The 21,658-nt window shown below is 49.4% G+C and overlaps 1 protein-coding gene across 8 annotated transcripts in view; it reads left to right on the top strand.

Moving 5' to 3' along the window:
* JPH2 (junctophilin 2) overlaps nt 1-21,658 on the top strand; it is a 61,604-nt gene that overhangs the window by 36,593 nt on the left and 3,353 nt on the right. For 2 of the 8 annotated variants that reach the window (XR_012131324.1, XM_037012875.2), the window contains one exon: nt 20,507-21,228. Coding sequence is in view for 4 of the 8 variants with exons in the window: in XM_037012875.2 (XP_036868770.1) it covers nt 20,507-21,228 (722 nt within the window). In the remaining 4 variants the exon portion in view is untranslated. Of the gene's footprint in view, nt 1-18,266; nt 18,414-18,516; nt 18,636-20,506; nt 21,229-21,658 lie in introns of those variants that run through there. The other 6 variants (XR_005059843.2, XM_037012874.2, XR_012131325.1 and 3 more) reach the window with 6 other exon arrangements.

Consider the following 21,658-nt stretch of genomic DNA (forward strand, 5'->3'; position numbering starts at 1 on the left):
TGGCTTCGGCAGTTCCCTCTCTTTAGAACAGCCTTTCCTCACTTCTCACTGATCTGACTGGCCAGTTCACCCAATGTGCGAAATAAGACCACAGCCTCAGAATTTAAAGTGACTGTCATTTTCCAAGGACCACGTGCAGGGAGAAGAGCATATCTGGACGTGTCCTGGAGGGGTCCTCTTCATTGTCCCCCTCTTCTTCACAGAGCAAAGAGCACCTTCTCTTTTAGGTACAGATGCCACCTGTGACCCCCTCCAAGATGTGTCCTGTGATAAACAGGGAAGAGGAGATCTTGTGGTCACAGGTGGCAAACCTCAAGAGCTTTTTGTCGAGAGAGCGAGTAACCGTTTTTCCCAGGTGGTAGTGGGGGGGGGTCACAGAAATTGTCCAGAGAGGAGGTGAAACACAGGGTCTGAATCTGCTGACATGGTTCACTTTTTTCTAGTTAATTTCTATTCCAAGAAGTAGTGTGCTGATTAAATAGCCCTGGGGGGTAGGGTGGGGGTCTCAGGGGGTGGGTGGAGAACCCTGCTTCCTTGAGTTTGCCAACTTTCATGGTGTAAATACTGCTCCTGTGGCAGATGTCACGCTACCAAAATGCTGAATGCAGAGCTGGGAAAAGATGTGACGATGCTGGCTCTCTCGAGCAGGCGAGAGCTTGTACGAGCAGCTCCAGAGCACACAGCACGTGCCCTGATCTCTCCATCTCTCCTCTGCTTCAAACTATAGCTCAGAGGTCTTATCTGCAAGAAGCTTGCCATGGCCTTTTTTTTCTCCTGAGCTCCCTATTCTAGAAGCCTGAACATTCTAAACTGGATTGCTTCCTATATGTCTTCTCTACTAGTCTATAAGCTCCTTATGGCCAGAGCTCTGGCTTTAAGTTTCCTAACATCACTGTCGCTTTGTCAATGCCTGCACTTAGCGGACACCCAGGAAATGCTTACAGAAGGCAGGCAGGGAGGAGGACAGAAGGACGTGGGGCTGAAGAGCCCGGCCAGGGAGGCAGTCCCTGCTCTGTTGCTTGTTGGCAGGTGTGACCTAGGCCAATCCAGGCCTGTTTCCTCATCTGTACAAATGGCTCCTTTATTTCCTGGGCTCCAGCGAGGACAGGCCCATCATTGCATAATAATCATGATACTTATAGTAGTAATGGCTGCTGTTTATTCATTCAAAAAAGTTTTATTAAGCATCTACTCAGGGCCAGGCCCTGTTCTTGGTGCTGGAGATTCCTCAGTGAACAGAACAGACAAAAGTCCCTTCCTCGTGGAGATTACATTCTCTATGTGTAACATGCCATGAACTGAGTGAAATTCCACAGGCATCATCTCATTTGGTCTCTGGGGAACCTTGAAAGCTGAAAGTATCATTAGCTGCATTATACTGCTGTGGAAAGTGGAGTCACGTGAGTTGTCAGAAGCCAGCCAGTGCAGGAAGGGTGGAGGTGGGACTTGGACCCTGGCATCTGGACCCAGGACCTGGTTCTTGGCTATCATGACATGCTCTTCCGTCCCTTCTAGCCCCCTTCCTGCCCACCTCTCTGTCTTTGCTCAGGCTGCTTCCCTGCCCCTCCCGGAGTGTATTCTCTGCTCTTGATCTGCCCCCATGAACGCAGCCCTCAGCCCACCCACCACCTGTCCTCTCCCTGATGGTGTCTTTTCTGTTTCCAAGTCCTTTCTCATTATCTGGCCAACCATGGCTGGTCACCAGGAATGGGATCCTTTACTTCTTTATTTTCCTCCCTCTAGACACCTCTTTCTTCTCCCCCTTCACCCTCCACCCCTGCGCCCAGGCCTGGACCCACAGGAAGAGCTCAGTAAACATTTTTTAATTAATGCATTTAAATCCTTTCTTTTTCCTGGGATCCTTGCTCAAGTCTTGGTTTTAAATGTCTCTATCATATAAGGGTTATTTATTCTTCTTGGGAAATCTGAAGGTCAGACCTGCCCTTAGTAGCCCTCATGTGCACCTACTGTGGTATTTAGCACCACAGGGTGTGCAAAGTTCAGACATGGTTGCTGAGCTTCAGCCTCAGTTGGCACCTTAGTGTCACCAATGACCGCACAGCCCCATGGCCCTGGACAGTACTGGCTCATGCTAGGTATAGTTACTAACAACTTCTCCTTTACCCTCAGGTGTCCTGGTTAGGCTTTGGTCACCCTAAATAAAGGCTGAGGACATATGCCTCTTACTGGTATTTGCAAATAAATACCAATTCATTCAATCCTTCCAACCCTATGAGGTCGGTGCTATTACTCTCCCCATTTCACAGATGGAGGAACAAAAGCATAGAGAGGTAAAGTGACTTGCTCAAGGTCTCACAGGAAGAAGCAGGGCTAGGTTTATGAACCCAGGTCATCTGATGCCTAAGTTCTCTTTCTCAACCAGTACCTGAGCAAGAACTTCTCTAAGAGGTCTTCCCTGATCCCATGCCCCGGGCTGGATGTGTTTCCCCCTCCCTCACCCCACGAGAACTTATCCCAGTCATTTGCGACAGGAAGACAGCAACAGGTCGGAATCTCCTCTGGAGCCCTAATGCCTGGCACAGCGCCTGAAGCCAAATAAAATCTCTGGAAATGCTTTCCGAACCAAGAGATAACGATTGTCCAGGTCTGGGCTGGGTTTGGCCCCTCTGTGAGGTTTCTTCCCCCCATCCACGTGGCCGCAGGAGTGCCAGCCCCTAGAGCAGATGCAGCTGCGTGGGATTCCTTCCCAAGGCTCCTTTGAGCAGCCAGGATGGGCGAGGAGGGTGTCAGGGCCGCTGGGGGCTGCTCTGGGAAAAGCTGGAATGCCAGCGCAGCCCCACCTGGGGAGTGGCCAGAGGCGGGGGCGGGCGCTGGGTGGGGAGGCCTCAGCTGTCACATTCCTCCCGCTCACTTGCCTTGTCCTTATTTAGGCAGGCGGTGTAAGCTGACTCGAGCCTTGGGGGATATCACTGCAGGCTGGCTCCATGGGTGAGGGGCTGCAGAGCACGCCCGGCGCCAAGCCCGTGGACTGCTGGGCAGGCAGTCCCAGCAGACCTGGACCCCCCCAGGGTGGACAGTCCAACCCCTGGGGACAAAAGTCACTCTCTAAATAATAATAATAAAAATAGCAATTATCATTAATGCAGTACCTTCTATGCGCAGGGTACCATGCTAAGCTGGTTTGTAAGCTCTAGGAGGTGAATTTCTCTTGTTCACTGCTGTACTCCCAGGTCTCACCCAGGACCTGGCATAGTGGGTGCTTACTAAATACTTGTCACAGTTGAGAAATATACACTTCACGTGCCACAGTTCACTTGATCTGCGCAATAATTCTAGTGGTAGCTAAGTGCTCTTATGAACCCATGTTACAGACGGTGAAGCTGAGGCTTGCAGAGATTCCATGATTTGGCAAAGGTCTCACAACTTGGAAGTGGGGGAACTGGGTTTGAAACCAGGTCTTCTGACTCCAACACTAATGCTTCCATTGTCTTATTTTGGTGTTAGCCACACTGGAATTCCTGCTTCCCCCTTAATTGGCTGTGTGACTTGGACAGGTTACATAACTTTTCTATCCTTAGTTTTCTTACCGGTAAAATGGGAACTGATAGTGATACCTGCCTTCAAGAATATTATGAAGATTCAGTGAAATAACACATGTGATGTCTTAATCTAGTGCCTGGTACATAGTAGGTGCTCAGAAAATACTGCCTATTAATAATGGCAAAGATGATGAGCCCCAGGGGGATTCAGCATCCTCCTGGCTGGACTGGATCCCAGCAGCAGAGTGGACAAAAGGTGAGGCTGTTTGCCAGCAGGCTGCATCCCCCTCCTAGAGCCCAGTAACAGTCAGGGCCCTCTGGAAAGAGCCAGTCTTAGGAGGTCTGAAGCCTCCCAGGTTCCCAGAACAAGAGGCTAGAAGGGGTCTGGCGTCCTACCCTCTGGTAATACCTGGTACACAATTCATTCTCATGGCATGAGCACCCACTGTGGGCCCTGCCCAGGCTGGTCTCCACAGAGGAGGTGGAAGCTGGGCCACTGCCCTCCCTGGAGGTTCCTGTGGCCACCTTGTAGAGAGGCAGCAGAGCCGGAGTGTTGGAGAAACACGGATTCTGGAGCCAGACTGCCAGGGTTCCTGTCCCTTGCTGGCTGTGTGCCCTTGGGCAAGTTATTAAAATGTCCAAAGTCCCAGTTTTCTCATCAGTACACTGAGGGACAATAATAGAGTAATATTTCTCTCATACAGTTATTTACACTAAGTGATATAATATGTGGAAGCTCTTAGACCAGGGCCTGTCCCATAGTAAGTGACCCTCACAACATGTCTCTAACAGAGGTAACAATCACAATGACAGGCTAGTTTTCAATCATTGAGAAGGATAACACAGGGTTCTCTGGGCTTCAGTTTCTCCATCTTGTTACTGTGTTATTATTAAGAGGAGATGCTTTCTGAGGGTCCTTCCAGTCCCTTGAGTCTCACAGTCAAATATATGTAATCCATACACACTACATTTACCTAAAAAATATTTACTGAGCATCTACTATGTGCGAGCCTCTGTTCCAGTGGCAGGCATACAGCAGTGAGGCTCCTGTCCCTTGTGGGACTCACTGACTAGAGGAAAATAAAGTGACATGGTAGCTAAATGTGGGGGACCGCAAGAGTAGACAGCTGGCAGTCAGAGTAAACTTTCCTGAGGAAGGGTTCTGAAGGATGAATAGGAGTTTGCAAGATAAAGAGATGAAAAGGGAAACACGAGTGTGAAGAACTGGAAGTTTCTGGCTGATTAGAGGGCTGGTTTGGATTTAGACCAGAGAGGTTGGAGGGAGCTAGGTTGGGAAGTCATGCATAGTGGAGAAATGCATTTCTATTTTTATCCTGCAGGCACTGAGAAAGGCACTGAGGGGTCTTAAATGGAGGGTCAAGATCAAATTTACTGGGGGAAGTCCCTGAGAAATGCTTCCTGGACCAGATGAGCATAAGAAGGAAAATTTACATCTAGTGTTAGTATCCAGCAAGACACTCTAGTAACATGCCAGTTGTTAACATTTTGAAATATTCCAGTTCATACCAATTTGCAACCAGCAGCTGCCCCAAGTTCCCTAAGTGTTCCCTACCTCCCATTACTATCCTGTACGTCTGGTCTCTTGTCCAGGACATTGTCTTCTACCCAGCAACTAAATGGTTAGCTACCTGGCACAACAGGGGGACCTCCACACCATTCTCATTGGTTGGTGCCCCCGCCCATAGCACTTCCTAGATATTTTTAATACCATCCCACTGCCTACATCTCTGTCAAGCCTTGCAGCTCTAAGAAAGCATTAGAGAACATCAGATAAGGCAAAACCAACTTAGGAAACCTGGGTCTTAACCCAGTCCTTGACCTCTTCCCTGGAGTAGGCAGGTTAGACTAGAATGTCCCATCCTGCCCTGGCTGACTTGGGCTTCGGAATCAGACCAATCAGGCCACCCTGAGGTCCAGGCTGGCTATGTGGCTGCCCCTAGGTCACATTGCTTCTTGGAACCTGGTTTCCCTGTGTAAATACAGGGTGGACATAATAATACTACCCCTTAGGGTTATTGTAAGGAATACATTAAACCATACCTCTAAAAGTCCTGGCACTGTTAGATATGATGTTTAAATTCTTTAAACTTTATTCACATTTATAAATTATTATTATATTTATTTATTTACCAACAGAATATAGCTATACTATATTCACATTCAAAAAATCTAAAAGGGTTGTATCAGTCAGAGTCCTGGCAGGAAAGAGTCCTATATTCAAAGGAAGAGTTCGATTGAAAAGAGTTTAATGAAGCTACTGTTCTTCTTTTTTTCCAACTTTATTGGGATGTAATTGACGTATAACACTGTGGAAAGCTCAGGTGTACAACGTGTTGATTTGGTACATTTGTATATTGCAAAATGAGGACCACCCTGCCATTGGCTAACACCTCTATCAAATCACATAATTGCCATTTCTTTTTTGTGGGAGTAATATTAAAAACCTACTTTCTTAGCAATTGTTAAGTATACCATACAATGTTTTTCACTGGAATTCCCAGGCTTTCCTTTGGGTCCCCAGAACTTACTCATCTTCTAACTGCAAGTTTGTACCCTGTGGGCTGAAAATTAACAAGGAGTGTTGAGGCACCCAGACTAGAGACGAGGGGAAGCCCTGGGTCCGAGGAGGCAGATGGTGTCACTACGGACAGAGCCGGTGGGTGGGCGCTGCGCAAGAGGGAGCCAGGAATAAACTTCCCACTGTCCCCTCCTCCAGCCTCTGGCTGGTGCCCCCTAGTGGCTGAGCCCAGGAAGAAGCCACAGAGCCAGGGCCTTGCGTGTGCAAGGCTGTAGAGGGCCGATTCCCAGGGCGCAGCAGGGCGGAGAATGGATGCGGTGGGGCAAGGGGAGAAGAGGAGCAAAAGCAAAGTACACAGCTCGGGTGAGTGAGTGAGTGAGTGAGTGAGTGTGTGTGTGTGTGTCTGTCTGTCTGTCTCCTTCCACCTCCTCCCCAGCCACCTACTTCCCTTCCTGGTAGGCAGCCTGTATTGCCAGTTTTTTACCTATCCTTCCAGAAATGCTCTATAGAGAGAGAAGCAGACACATTTGCTTGCTTTACACAAGTGTTACATGCCATATTATTTATTTTACACCAGGATTCATTCTGTGTTGGTACCTGAATCTACCTCAGTCTTCATACTGGCTGCACAACAGTCCTTCAAATGGCGATACTGAAATTTAATCGACCAGTTCCCTACTGCTAGCTTTGGGTTTGTTTCTCATCTTTTGCATTACAAACAGCGTTGCAACAAATGCCCATGGACATGTCAATTTGCACAATTTGACTATATGTCTTGGCCAGATTTCCAGAAGGGGAATCACTAGCACAGAAAATATGTAGATGCTCAGTTTCTAAAGAAAAGAAGTTGAGCAATTTGAAATAACAAATATGAATATACAGAAACCTGAAGATTTATTTATGTGGAAAAATGTGTAATGGTAATAGCCAACACTTCTCCAGGGCACACTGTGCGAGGCACCATTCCAAGCACTTTCTGTACATTCACTCCTTTAATTTTTTTAACAACTCTATGAGGTAGTAAGGGGCCTGAGCACCCAATTCCAACATGTGCTTTTGGGGGGTCCCCCTACCAACAAGCAATTTTCCAAGCACCACCGGTCCTACAATTCAACTCAATTCTAACACTATCTACCTGGAGATACCATCAGATTCCACAGGTGAAGGACTCAGTCCCACAAGACACTCCCCCCTCCTGCTCTGACCCCCAATTTCAGATGCCAGTCACAAGCCCGGGTTTTCACCTGTGCTTCTGACCACCTGGCTGTGGATCAGAGGTCCCCTGACCACTTCTTTGGTTTCAATTAATTTGTTACAGCAACTCACAGAACTCAGAGAAACAATTTACTTACTAGATTGCTAGTTTCTTATAAAAGGGTACAATTGAGGACCGCGAAATGGAAGAGCTGCATAGGGCCCCGTATGTGGGCAGGGCATGGAGCTCCATGCCTTCTCCACGTCCAAAACTGTCCCTCCCTCTTCCCATGTTGACCAACCTGGAAGCTCTCTGAACCCTGTCCTTTTGGGGCATTATGGGGACTTTATTGCATAGGCAAGATGGAGTAAATCATTGGCCATTGGCCATTGCTTCAACCTCCACCCTCTCTTCCCTCTTTAGAAATCAGGGCAGGACTGACAGTTCCAACCCTCTATTTCATTCCCCATCCTTAGGTGCTTTCCAAAAGTCCCCTCACTAACATAAACAGATGTGGTTGAAAGGGGCTTGTTATGAATAACAGGATACCCACATCATCTCTAAGGTTCTGAAGTGTTTTCAGGAACTGAGGATAAAAGACCAAATATTATATCAAAGGATGCTCCTGTTGCTCTTATTGCCCAGGAAATTCCAAGGGTTTGGGGAAGCTGTGAGCCAGGAGCCATGATGAAAACCAAATATGTATGAGAAATATATTTTGGTCATTCATCTGAATGACCAAGCACATATTTCTTATAAATCACAGTATTGCAGATAGACATTATTATTATCCCAATTGCATTAGTTACCTATGGGTGAGTAACAAATTGTCCCCAAATACAGCAGCTCAAAACAACACGCATCTCTTATCTCACAGTTTCTGTGGGTCAGGTGTCAGGGCATGGCTCAGCTGGGTGCACTGGCTTAGGGTCCCTCCCACTAGGCTGAAGTCTGGGTGTCTGCCAGGGCAGGGGTCTCATCTGAAGGTTCCACTGGGGAGGATCCGCTCACCAAGTTCACTTAGGTGGTTGTGAGCAGGATTGACTTCCTGGAGGGCTCCTGGGCTGGCTGGGGGGGGTCTCAGTTTCTAGCTGGCTGGAGGCTGGAGGCTGCCCTCAGTTCCTGGCCATGTGGACCTCCCCAGCACGGCAGCTTGCTCCATCAAAGCCAGCAAGGGAGTCTGCTAGCAGGAGAGAAGTCACTGTCTTTTATAAACTAGTCTTGGAAGTGACGTGCCACTGCTTTTCCCATATTCTTTTCTTCAGAAGCCTCTCACTCAGTCTGACTGACACTAAAGTAGAAGAGATTGAAAAATTTACACCAGATTTTAAAATAACATTTTACAAACTATAAAAACCACAATATTAAAGAACCATCAATGTTGAGGTACACAAGCGTGCAAATGCCAGGAACCATCCGAGAAATCTGCCTGCCACACTCATGTTTCAGAAAAAATGGATGCCCAGAGTGGTGCAGCAATTTGCCCAGGTCACACAGCTGGTGTATGAGTCAGGGAGTCAAACCCAGGTAGTGGCACTTCAGGTTCCATGCTCTTGAGCACTGTGCCTCAAAATCGAATCTTTATTGAGTTTTAGTTCTGTTAAAACATAGATGTGCACATCGGAAGACTAGAAAGGAAGTTTCAAAAGCTAAAACAGCTGTTGTTTTAGTGCAGGGAATTCACATGGCTGTTACTTTAATATTGTGGTTTTTATAGTTTGTAATGTAATTTTAAAATCTGGTGTAAATGTGTTAAACAGAAAGTTTCTCTGTGCTGCCCCGAAGGCCACCACCAACTAGGTTCCAGGCTGGACTGAAGGACCCAGTCTTGTGTGGGGAGGGGGCAAGGCCTGAGGTCCCCTCCCTGTCATTTCACTGGTTGCCCAAGTGCAGGCAGATCTCAGTCATATGCAGTCAGCCAGGCACTTCCCAGACTCCAATGGGCGAGCCTTTCTTCAGGGAAGTAGGGCCACTGCTGCTGGTAACACTGGCCCTGGGCCCTCTCTGCTGGGCAGGATCAATGTGGGGGATGTAAAAATCAGGGCCTTACAATGTCCCTGGGGGAAGAGGCTGGGTTGTGGCCAGTCCCAGCTGCTGGGCCCTTCTTGAACTGGAGCGGCATAGCAGATGCGTGGCTCAGCAAACGCTTTGGTGCCAGACAGACCTGACTCATGTTCCAGCTGGCTCTGGCACTTACTAGCTATGAGCCCCAGGGAAATGAGTTTCTGAGCCTTTCTTCTGTGGCGTAGGTTGCCTTGACGTGAGGTGTCATGGGTTATTTTAGTTTCCTGAGGCTGCCATAGCACGTTACCTCAAACTTGGGGCTTCAAACCACACAAATTTATTCTCTTACAGTTCTGGAGGTCAGAAGTCTGAAATCAGTCAAGGTATCCGCAGGGCTGGTTCCTTCTGGAGGCTCGGGGGAGAAACTGATTCTTTGGCTTTTCAGCTTCTCGTGGCTGCGCCTGTTCCTTGTGGCTTTTCCTCCGTCTCCAAAGCCCATCACTCCCGTCTCTGTTCATTGTAGCACTGTCCTCTTCTCTTCTGTTCTCACATCTGCTCCTTGGCCTCCTTCTTGTGATTACTTTTAGGGCCTGACTTTACAGTCTAGTGTAATCCCTGCATCGCAAGAGCCTTAATTTAATCACACCCGCAAGCCCCTTTTTGCTATATAAGGTCACATTCACAGGTTCAAGGGATTAGGAACCTGCATATCTTTGGGGCCATTATTCAGCTGACCACATAGGTCAAGTGTCTGGCACATAGTTTGCACTCAGCAAAGAGCAGCTCTCATTACTTTGCCTCCCTCTTCTAGGCTGGGGAGGGAGTGGATCACATACCCACTCACACGTGGAGGAGACTCCCCAGCAGGGCCGTCAGCTCTTCTTCTAGAAGGGAAGAAGGGTCACCATATAACATGCTCTGAAAGAGGTCACTTCCACGGCCTGGGGATTTCAGGCTGGGCTTCCAAGGTGGGAGGTTCTATACAGGGTGCAGGCCCTCAGACTCAGCCCCCATGCCCCCCGCTTCAGCTAGAACACATCCAACTTCTGCATTTTCAAACACTTGTATGAACACCACTATGTGTCAGGCCCTTTTCTAAATGCTGCACACACATTCATTCACTCAATAATTCCAACAACCCTCTGAGGTCAGTTCTATTCATATTCCCATTCTACAGTCAGGAAAGTCAAAGCACAGAGAGTTTACATCAGCCACCCACAGCCATACAATGGTGCTCCTAACCCCTTCAAGAGACTAAAACATCAATATATTTTTTCTAAAACCTTATTTTTAAAAGTCTCTATTATGAAGCCATATTAGTTTATACTATACTTTTTTTATATTTATATTTATAATATAAAATAACAAAATATAAATGATGAATGTGTAACCCACCAGATGGGCCTTCTCCTGCCCCGTAGCCTTCTGTTTGTTCTGCTCTCAGGGCTTTTCACCTTTTCTCTCCTACCAGATCCTACATCCTTCCAGAGCAAGGACCATGTCTAACTCAGTGTTCATAATAATAATAATAATAGTAATAGGCAAGTGACTTAATCTTTATATGACTCAGTTTCCTAATCTGTAAAATGGTGGTACAGGGTGATATAAACCCTTAGGTTATTTCCCATTTTTCTTATGGGAAGCAATGCTCATAGATCTAAATGTAAGAACTAAAACTGTTAAACTCCTAGAAGAAAAAATATATAGGAGGAAACCTTTGTGACCTCGGGTTAGGCAAAGTCTTCTTAGTTATGACACCAGAAGCATGGGCTGCAAAAGAAAGAAATTGATAAACTGAACTTCATTAAACTTAAAGACTTATGCTTCAAAGGGCACCATCAAGCAAGTGAAAGGACAACCCAAAGAATGGGAAAAGTATTTGCAGATCATATATATCTGATAGAGGACTTGTATCTAGACTATATAAAGAACTTTTACAACTTAATAAAAAAAGACAAAAAAAAATTTTTTTAAAGCAAAAGATCAGACTAAGACATTTCTCCTAAGAAGGTATATTCATGGCCATTGAACACAAAAACAGATGTTCAACATTATTAGCTGTCAGGGAAATGCAAATCACAACCACAATGGGATGTTACCTCACAAACTGCTAGTATGACTAAGGTAAAAAAGATGGATAATAATAAATGTTAGCAAGAATTTGGAGAAATTGGAAGCCTCACCTGTTATTGGTAGAATGTAAAATGGTGCCGCCACTTCCAAACCAGCATAGAAAGTTCCTTTAAAGGTTAAGCAGGGTTCCATGGGGCCCAACAATCCTAGTTACACACCCAGGAGAAATGAGAACACGCATCCACACAAAAACGTGTGCATGAATATCCACAGCAGTATTATTCACAGCAACCAAAAGGTGGAAACCACTCAAATGTCCATCATCTGATGAGCAGGTAAACTCAATATGATTTATCCACACAGCAAAATCTTTGGGAACAGAAGGGAATGAAGTACTGGTACATACTACAATGTGGGAGAACCTTGAAACCATGTTTAGGTAACATAGCCTTCTAGGAGATGCATATTTACATCCCAGCTTGTTGGCAGTCCGTGGAATTTTGGAAGGGAATTGCTGGTAAGCATTGTTGTAATCATAACAGAAACCATGGTAATAATGATAGCTGATATTTGTTAAGTGTTCAGCTTATGCTAAGCACTTTTGTGGTACCTCAATTCAGACTCCCAGTAATTTTGTGAGGCAAATATTATTACCCTCATTTCCTACTTAGGAAAATGAGACCAGAGAGCAAAGGTCTGATACCTAGAATGTGAGTGCTATGATTTGGACCTAATCTTGTGCCCTTACCCCCTCTGTTGAGGCAAACCTCTATGCAGAGGCTTAGCACACGTTTGCCAAATGAATGGAGTCCTGGGGGTGAGGTGGGGAGGAAGGTCCCCATCAGTTAGACTCTGCCCTTGACTACATCCTTGGGGAGAGCAGGGGGCTTTCTTCCAGCAGCTCTCTGGCGGTGGCTGGACACCCCGGCTCTGGTTCCTCCTGGTAGCGACTCTGACCGCGATTGTTCTGGAGGAAACGGCTGTGGCTTGGGGCTATTTTGGGAGAGGGCAGGGCAGTGGCATCTGAAGCATCCCCCCCACCCCACCCCCCAGGAAGACACTTGGCAGCACTGTTCTGGGCAGCCACCTCTGCAGAGAGGGGCAGAGGTTTGAACTGGGGACTCTGATTATCTGCCTCTGTCTTCCAAACCTACTGTGGGTTCCTTGTTCTGAAGGATTTTTTTTTTCTCATTTAATACGTCAGGGGCATTTAGTATATTCAGGATTTTTGTTTTAGTATTCTCCAAAACACTTCTCTTATTTATTTCATTAATAAGCACCTATACAGCATATCCTGAGTTCTGGCCTCTGAGGGCCATATGACTGTTCATTCACTTACCCCTTACCCACTCTACCTGGGAAGTGCTAGTATTATCTCCATTGTACAGATGAGGAAACTGGGGCTCAGGGAACTCAGACTTGCCCAAGGGTATAAGGACTGGCACCCAGACAACCTGGCTGTCCCCTCCTAGGTACTCCACCACGTGCTTTAGAGACTTTGCTCTGTGTCCTGTGCATCCAGTGAGGCTCAGAGGTGTTGCATGGTTGACTTGGCAAGGCTGCATTAGGCTGTGAGTGCTCCGGGTGGCTGCTGGGTCCTATTCATCCTCATCCCTGGTCCCAGCACATAGAGGACCTGGCCTAGAGTTAGTGGCAAGAGGGCAGCAGCTCAGTGTAATGGGTAAGAGCTTGGGCTGATTCACTTTCTAGCTGTGTGACCTTGAGAAAGTGACTCCACCTCTCTGGGCCATATATGTAAAGGTGGCCATAGCACAGAACTGGCACAAAGTGCTCAACCAGTAACAGATTAATGTTATTAACAGTAGTAGAAGAGATGTTTGTTGAGTGATTGCATTAGAACAGGGGTCAGCACACTTTCTCTGTAAAGGATTGGACAATAAATATTTTGTCTTTGCAGGTTACACAGTCTCTGTGGCAACTACTTAACTCCAGACAAAAAAAATGGGTGTGGCTGTGCCAAACTTTATATGGCCACTGAAGTTTGAATTTCATGTAATTTTCACATGTCAGAATATACTCCTTTCTCATTTTTTCCCAAACATTCAAAAATAGGAAAACCATTCTCAGCTCATGGGCAGCACAGACACAGGCTGTGGGCTGGATTTGGTGTGCACTGCAGTTTGCTGACCACCTGCACAAGATTGTCAACCCCACAAAGGTTTTTTGGACACTTGGTTTGCTGTTGTATTCACAGGACCCAGCGCAGTGCCTAGCACTCAGCAGGCATTCCACAGAGTTTATTTAAATGAATGCATCAGTATGTAGAAGTGGGTCTTGAACTGGCCCTTTAAAGCTGGGAGGGTGAGGGGAGAGGAAAAACAAGCAGAGAAACAGCCTGAGCAAAGGCTGGAGTCAGGGGTAAGCCCAGTGGGTGTCCCCTTGGGCCCAAGAAAGCCATCAACGCCTGGTGGAGACAGTGGGGCAACAAGGTCTGCTATGATGGGCAGTCAGGGGCCTGGGGCAGGGGAAGGAGGCTAGGCTGGGGTGGATGTTCTCAGCAGTGGTTCCATTGGGCTATGGCCCTACCCTATCCCAGAACCACCAGCCTTATTTTTAACCTTGCTGACGAAAGATAATCCCAATGAAATCAAGAAGAGAGACTGATCCCCACCCCTCCCCCTGCCCCAGTTACTGCTCCTTCCCTTCCCCGCAGCAGGGTCAGAGGCATGCTGGAGACCCTCCCCCAGAGACATCAGCCCAGACACGGTGAGTGGTCAAAGAAGAAATCACTCCTGCAGGGCCTGGACTCAGGGAGGGATCCTGGTGCTTAAAGAGAGGCACTCGAGGCTCCTGGGGAGTTGAGCAGCCTGGGAACTGCCCAAGGTAGAGCTGGATTTTCTGTCTGCTAACACCTGCTTCTTAAACTTCAGTGAGCATTGGAAGCATGTGGAAGTCTTTTAAAGCACAGATTTCTGGGCTCTTCCCCCAGAAGTTCTGATTCAGCAGGTCTGTGGTTGAGCCCAGGAATCTGCATTTCTAGCAAGCCCTTAGGTGATGAGGGGGTTGGGGTGCATGGACTATGAGCGGCACTGGACTAGAAGGTAACCTCTGCGCAACAGCAGCTCCGCCAGCCTTTCACCGTGAGCTGCAAGGTGAAGGGTGGCTTGTGACAGACCCTCTGCACGCTGCCTCAGGAGGGCCTTGAGCTCCATGCCAATCAGTTTGGACTTTATTTTGAGCATGGTATAATGCCTTGTAAAGACTTTAAGCAAGAGGCGAGGCTGCTGGATTTGGGGGGAAGCAAGCTCACAGAGCTGCTGCTTGTAGGATTAGCTGTAGGGAGGAGCCTGGAGGCAGGCGGGTGGCAGACAGGGCTGTGCTTTGCAGCAGGAGAGACAGAGGATGGAGAGATGGGCAGATCCTAGAGCTATGGAGGGAATAGAAGAGACAGGAGTTGGTGACTGAGGGCTGTGGATGTAGACAGGAGATGGGGAGTGGGGAGAACACTAGGATTCCTGGTGTGAAGGCTGGGACCCATTCCTGAAATCAGGGACAAGGGAGTGGAGGGCTGATAAGGGATTCATTGGCCAGACAGATGGACATGGGCAGAGGGGTATGTGTCCTTGGAATACAGAAGCCCTCACTGCCTTGGGCAGTGTGACCTCTCCACCTCCACCCCTGTTCTGGCTGCTCTGGAGGGTCATAGTTGATCCCTCAGAACCTTTCCAGGGTGCTGTGTGAAGGCCGCCACTCCAGCCTGAGGAATCCTGCTTCCCAAACAAGCGTCAGACAGCTCACATTACCAAAAAAGGACGTTTTCTCAGTTTGAAGGTTTGCCTGCCCTTCCCTCCTCCCCAGACATGGGATTTCAGGTTTCCAGGGTAGTGTTTCTGAAAAGTTTAGGGCTCTGAATCACAGGACTCCATCTCCAGACAAATATGAGCCTGGGGATGTTCAGGCGCCACACTCAGTTTTGATGTCCCACATGTCACGTTCTCCTCCTCCTCCTCCTTCACCTCTACCACCACCCCCAGCCTTCTCGTCATCACTCAGCCCCATCCTGGGCTAAAAACTTCCATGTGCTGCCTCTCATTAGTTTTCACAGCAACTCCAGGAGGGGAGAGCGATTGCCTCCTCTGTACAGATGAAGAAACTCAGGCCCAGAAAGTCAAAGCCACTCACCCAAGGTCCTAGAGTCCCCGTGGGGTCGGGACTATGGTGAGGTGAGCAAGATGAGCCGGGCAAGTGCAGGGTCTGACCCAGTCTTTATTTATATTTTGTTCATAGCTTGCTCATCAGGGATTTCTTTTTTGCATTATTTTTGACTTTTGAAAATACTGCAGCAAAATATGGCCTGGCTTACTGAGTTTTTTGGCATCCCCCTAAGTTTTGAGGCTGAGGTGGAAGCCTTTCTCGTCTCTCCCCGGCCCCAGCCTTGACAGAGCCAAACTTGGAATCCAGGACTGGTGACTCCAGAGCTATGACCCTAACTATTCCCTATGCTGCCCCCTTGTCTGTAACGAGGCATACGTGCGTGCACGCACGCATTTACGTATTCTTTCCTTCAGCAAACATTATTGTGGCAGTGTGCCATAGAGGAGAGGGCAGGGGCTTGGAAATTAGACAATTCTGGGTTCCACTATCACTGAGCGGAAGCACAGACTCTAGATGGCAGAATGTGTTGGTCTCATTCTGTCACTTGCTGGCTGTGTAAGTTTGATGAGTTCCTTGAAACCTTCTTGTGACCTGGATTTCTGCTCGGTACAGAGGGAAACACCTGCCACCTAGAGTGATTGGGGGATCAGAAGAGGTAGTTTCTGTAAAGCCCTTGGCACACAGTGAATGCTTTGTGCGTGTGAACTTTACTTTGCATCCTTGAAAAGATACTCTCTCTGAGCCTCAGTTTTCCCACCTGTGTAGTGGGGACAGTAAAAACTACCTCCCAAGCAGTTTTGAGGATTGAAAGGCATAGTCTAGGTGAAGGGCCTGGTACGTAGTAGGAACTTAATGACATTTTTCTCCCCTACTGTGGGCCCAGTTCTGTGCTAGACACTGCAATACAGGCCATTCATATCAGCTCCCTGAGAAATTAACTCATCTGCAGATGTGGACACTGATTTGACCTTTCCATTCCCCAAAGGCACCGAGTTCTAATCCTCTCTAGGGCCTTTGCATGTGCTCCTCCCTCTACCTGGCTTGCTGTCCCTACCTTACCTGTTATGGGCCTAATTTATGCGTTTATTTGTCTCACATGTCACGTTGCCAAGAAAACCTTCCCCGGCCCCACCTCCGCCACCAGCTGTGAAGGCCTTCCTGTCCCACATCTCCAGTCTTCCTTCATGGCACTTCTCACAGTTGCAATTAAGTACTTTTGATTTAGTTACATTTTATTAAATAATCTTTGCTGTTTGTTTATTGCTGCTCCTTCACTGGGCAGTGAGGGCAGGGGCCAGGCTTGTATTATCCACAGAACTCTCTGTCCTCAGCTCCTGGGCAAGCGCAGCACGTTTTCCAGAGCAGGGCTCAAGCAGACAGGCTCCGGAGGCATCTTGCCTGGGTTCAAAATCCCCACTCCTGTACTTCACAACTCTGAGATCTAGGACAAATTATTTAACCTGTCTGTGCCTCTGTCTCCTTTCTGTAAAATAGGGAAAATAAAAACAGCACCAGCTTCCTCAGACATTAGGGTGACTGCAGGGGATAATCTCTGTAAATCTAGAATGGTGCCTGGTCCACTTGCAAATGGGGCTGTTACTATTTTACGAGGCGCTTCTACTGAGCGGGCAAACAGCTGTGGCAAACATCCCCAAAATCTCAGGTGCTTAATGCGGTAAATATTTAAGGCTTGCTTAAATGTGCCACATTAAATGTTTAAATTTACTGCCTGAATGCTCCTCATTCCACTGTGGGGCTGTGGGAAGGGGCCTTTGCGCTATGGACCCAAGTTCCTTCTCCTGTTTCTCCACCTGGGATCCATGGGAGGTTCTGTGGTTGGAATCCAGGGATTCCATGAACTCCGATGCTGTCTTACATCAGATTCCCTAGAATCTGAGCCTGCGATGAGGATTCTTGAGCAGATTTATTGAGGGAGCTCTCAGGAGACAGGGGTAGCGAGGGACCCAGGGCAGGATCGGGAAGGAAGCAGCCGAGTGAGGACGTGGTCTTACCCGGAGCCCTGCTCCAGCCTGATCCCCCAGGGGCTCTGAGCCCTGGCTTGTACCACAGAGTTGGCTCCTCTTGGTGCAGCAGGAACGGTGGGTGCCATCAGTCACTGGCTGTGGGCTGCCTGGTTGAGGGAGGGGGTTTGACCTCGAACAAGGTGCCCTCCACTGATTGCAGTTCTCTGGGACTGCAGGAGCCATACAGCCAGTGCTCCTGCTAGGCACAGGCACATTTTCCCAGTGAAGGGATCTGGGCAGCCCACCAAAAGTCCCTACACCAGATGGGAAAGCTATAGCTTTATTTTTACTAATGTCTAATGGACATTGAGCATTTTCTTCAACTACAGAAAGAGGCAATAAGCCAAAGTAGTATCAGCAGTATCTGTGACTTAGTCACCAAAAGAAATCACATATATTTTCATGTTACATTACTGTTAGCCTTGCCATATCCTTTATACTAATCAATACTTTAAAATTATTGTAGTTAATAGACTGGCTACATATTTTGTATAATGTATTAATAAAAGACATACATTTATTATATTACAGAGTTTTTCCTTTAAATATTTTGGTAATAGTGTATCAGTATAATTGCAACCCTTTGTAATCCTATGTATTTTATGCATTTGACAACATTATTCTGAGAAGATGTCCGTAGGTATCACCAGATGCCACAGGGGTATGGGACACAAAAAGAGGTAAGGACCCTGCTGTGGGGCCTTGGCTGCTTCTGCATTTGACCAGCCACAGGGGAAAAGGAGAGAGTGCAGTGATTGCAGGGGAGGTGTTTATGGGCCAGGCCTGGAAATAGCATACATCACGTCTTCCCACAGCGCACTGGCCAGAACTCAGTTGCCTGAGCACAGCTAACTGCAAGGAAAATGTAGTTTATCTGTGTGCCCAGAAAGAAGAGGAAATGGTCGGGGGAATGCACAGCAGCCTGGGCCACAGGGCTCAGTGAGTATTCATTGACAGCCAAGGTGATTGAATGCTCTGTCCAGGGTGTCTTTTGCGGTTGGGGAGGAGGGGCGACGGGCTGGTTCTCAGGAGGGATCCCGAGTCTCCACCATGTTGTCTCCTTAGGACGAGCCACGCCAAAGCCAAAGCCGAGGCAGCGGAACAGGCCGCCCTGGCTGCCAACCAGGAGTCCAGCATTGCCCGTACTTTGGCCAGGGAGCTGGCTCCAGACTTCTACCAGCCAGGTAGGGCCAGCCAGGGTGGGGCCGGGCAGGACAGCGTCGGGGAAGGTCTCCAGGGGTGGACACTCCTCTTTCTCTACTTGCTGGAAAGCTGAGATGCCCAGATGGGTTCAGAATGCCTGTGAGTTCTAGAAACCATGGGGTTGTGGCACAATCATGGGAAGGGATGACTTAAAGGGACTGAGATGGTGGGGGGGTACCAGAGGCACCCAGCTGTGGACCGGACCCACTGTAGGCTGTGTCTTCTCTCTGCCGTGAGCAGGGCTGACACTTGGAGCTGACAAAGCTTACAGCAGGGAGAGGACTGGTGGATGAGGGGACAAAGAGGCTTCCTGCTCTTGCTTATCAGTTTCCGACAGCACTGCCCACGTGTCAGGCACTGTGCTGGACTCTGAGTTACAAATGGGTCCAGAATCTAGAGGAGCAGAGAATCATGAAGTCAACGTAGCAAGGGGTGAAGGGTACAGACTGCATGCATTCACATCGTGACTTCTGCTTACCAGCTCTGAGACCCTGGGCAAGTTTTTTGACCTCCACAAAACTCAATTCTCTGATCTATAAAATGGAAGTAAGAGTAATACTTTTCTGGACATGGATTAAATGCTTGTAAGGTGGTAGCACATGTCCTGGTTCGTAGTAAGATCTGAGTGACTGTTGGCTATTCTCTCATTGTTACTAAATTCCTCACAGCATAGAAAGTTCTGTGTGGTTAGAACAGGTGTTGGGGAAGCTCACAGGAGGCACTTAACCCAGTCAGGTGGGGGAGATGTTAGGGAAAGCTGCCCTGCAGAGAGGCCGTTTGAACTGGATCTCAAAGGCTGAGTAATGCTCACCTAGTCAGGGAGTCTCAAACATGGCTCAGTGCTGGGCCACCCCGTTTCTAGTTCAGTACGTCTGGGGTGGAGCCTATGAATGTACATTTCTAACAAGGATCAGGCAGTGCTGCTGCTCTTCTGGGGCCCCCTGCTGAGAACTGCACCAGGTAAGGCTGTGTGGGACAGGTGCATCAGCAGGAGTGGGCTTTGGGTGCAAAGGCACAGAAGCTTGGAACAGAGTGGCAGGCTAGGAAGCTAGGCAGTGATGCAGGCGGTGGGAGATGGGCAGCAGAGTAAGGAGTGCTTCCAGCTTTCATACAGACCTTGCTCTTGGAAGGACGTGGGAGCCCTGAGGGTGGGAGGTTGATGTTCTCAGTCCCGAATGGGCTTACGGTGAGTGGTATGATTAGATTTGCATTTTCTGAACATTGTTCTTCGTGCAGCATGGACACCAAAGGGGAACTAGATAAGCAAGACCTCAGAGCCCAGATTTGTGCCTGGCAAGCCAAGTTGCTTTCGGTCACAGCACGCCCCCTGCCGGTCCCAGGAAGAGCGAGTCCTCCCCCCTAACCCCCGCCCCGCTGCCTCTACCTTCTGGGATCACATTACCGTGTCCCAGGCATTGGGTTCAGCATTTCACATGCGTTTTCTTAATTAATCTTTACATAATTACTTATGAAATAAGGATTATTGGGCCCATTTTTCAGATAAGGGCATGGAAAGAGACCAGTGCCACAGTTACGAGCATGATCTCTGAGTCAGCCTGCCTGGGTGCTAGTCCTGGCTCTGCCCTTTGTCAGTTGCGTGACTCTGGCCATGTGATTTCACCTCTCCGAGCCTCCCTTTATTCATCTGTAAAACGGAGGCTTATAATAGTATCAATGCCATAGAGTTAATAAAACAATTAAATGAGTTACTATTTGGAAATTAGCACAGTGCTTGGCACCCAGCTGATGGTGGGCAAGCTGAGTGAGGCCCAGCGCGGTTCAGTGGGTGGCCCACGATCACCCCGTGGTGGGAGTGGGGTCCGAGCCCAGCCTCCTTGTATCGCCCCGGCAGGTCCGGAATATCAGAAGCGCCGGCTGCTCCACGAGATCCTGGAGAACTCGGAGAGCCTGCTGGAGCCCCCCGACCGCGGCCCGGGCGCCGCTGGCCCCCCGGAGCGGTCCCGCGAGAGCCCGCAGCTGCACGAGCGCGAGACCCCACGGCCCGAGGGGGCGACCCCGTCGCCGGCCGGGACGCCCCCGCAGCCCAAGCGGCCCCGCCCGGGGGCGTCCAAGGACCGCCTGCTGAGCCCGGGCACCTGGAACGGCGAGCCGGGCACCGAGGGCGGCCGGCCCCCCACGCCGTCCGAGGGCGCGGGCCGCCGCAGTCCGGCGCGCCCGGCCACCGAGCACATGGCCATCGAGGCGCTGCAGGCGCCGCCCGCGCCGTCGCGGGAGCCCGAGGTGGCGCTGTACCGGGGCTACCACAGCTACGCCGTACGCACCGCGCCGCCCGCGCCGCCGCCCTTCGAGGACGAGCCCGAGCCCGAGGTCTCCGGGTCCGACTCCGCGCCCTCGTCCCCGGCCAGCGCCCCTGGGCAGGCCCCCACGCTCCGAGGCCCCGAGTCCGCGCCGGAGACTCCCGCCAAGCTGGAGCCCAAGCCCATCGTCCCCAAAGCCGAGCCCAAGCCCAAGGCCCGCAAGACTGAGACCCGAGGGCTGACCAAGGCGGGCGCCAAGAAGAAGGCTCGGAAGGAGGCAGCGCTGGCGGCAGAGGCCGAGGTGGAGATAGAGGAGGTGAGGCTGGTGGCAGCAGGAGGTGTCCAAGGTCGGTTCCACAGAGGTGGCTGGGCTTGTGGCAGGGTCCCCTGGGGACGATTTGGGGGCGGAGAGGCATCCGCACCGGGCAGGGTAAGGGAACCCCCAGCAGCGATGTGGGCTTAGTGAAGTGCAGCCGGATTCCAAAAGAGCTGGGGGCATAAATCACGCCAGTCACTCCACATTGTGGTAGGGGCAGGCCTTTGCACCTGCTGTCTTTGGAGGAGAGGGTGGTACTGGGAGCCATAAGCAACTGGGGAGTGGGTGCACCTGCTGGGCCAAGGGGATCTGGGCTGTAGCAGGGAGGGCTTCCTGGGGAGGGGGAAGGAGGGGCCCACCGAGGCTTGTTATAGGAGTTTGGGAGGTGGGAACTGCAGCGACTTGGTGAAGCTGGGTTCTGAAGGACTAC

This window comes from Manis javanica, chromosome 5 (genome assembly GCF_040802235.1).
Source record: "Manis javanica isolate MJ-LG chromosome 5, MJ_LKY, whole genome shotgun sequence".
In the NCBI taxonomy this organism is placed as follows: Eukaryota; Metazoa; Chordata; class Mammalia; order Pholidota; family Manidae; genus Manis; species Manis javanica.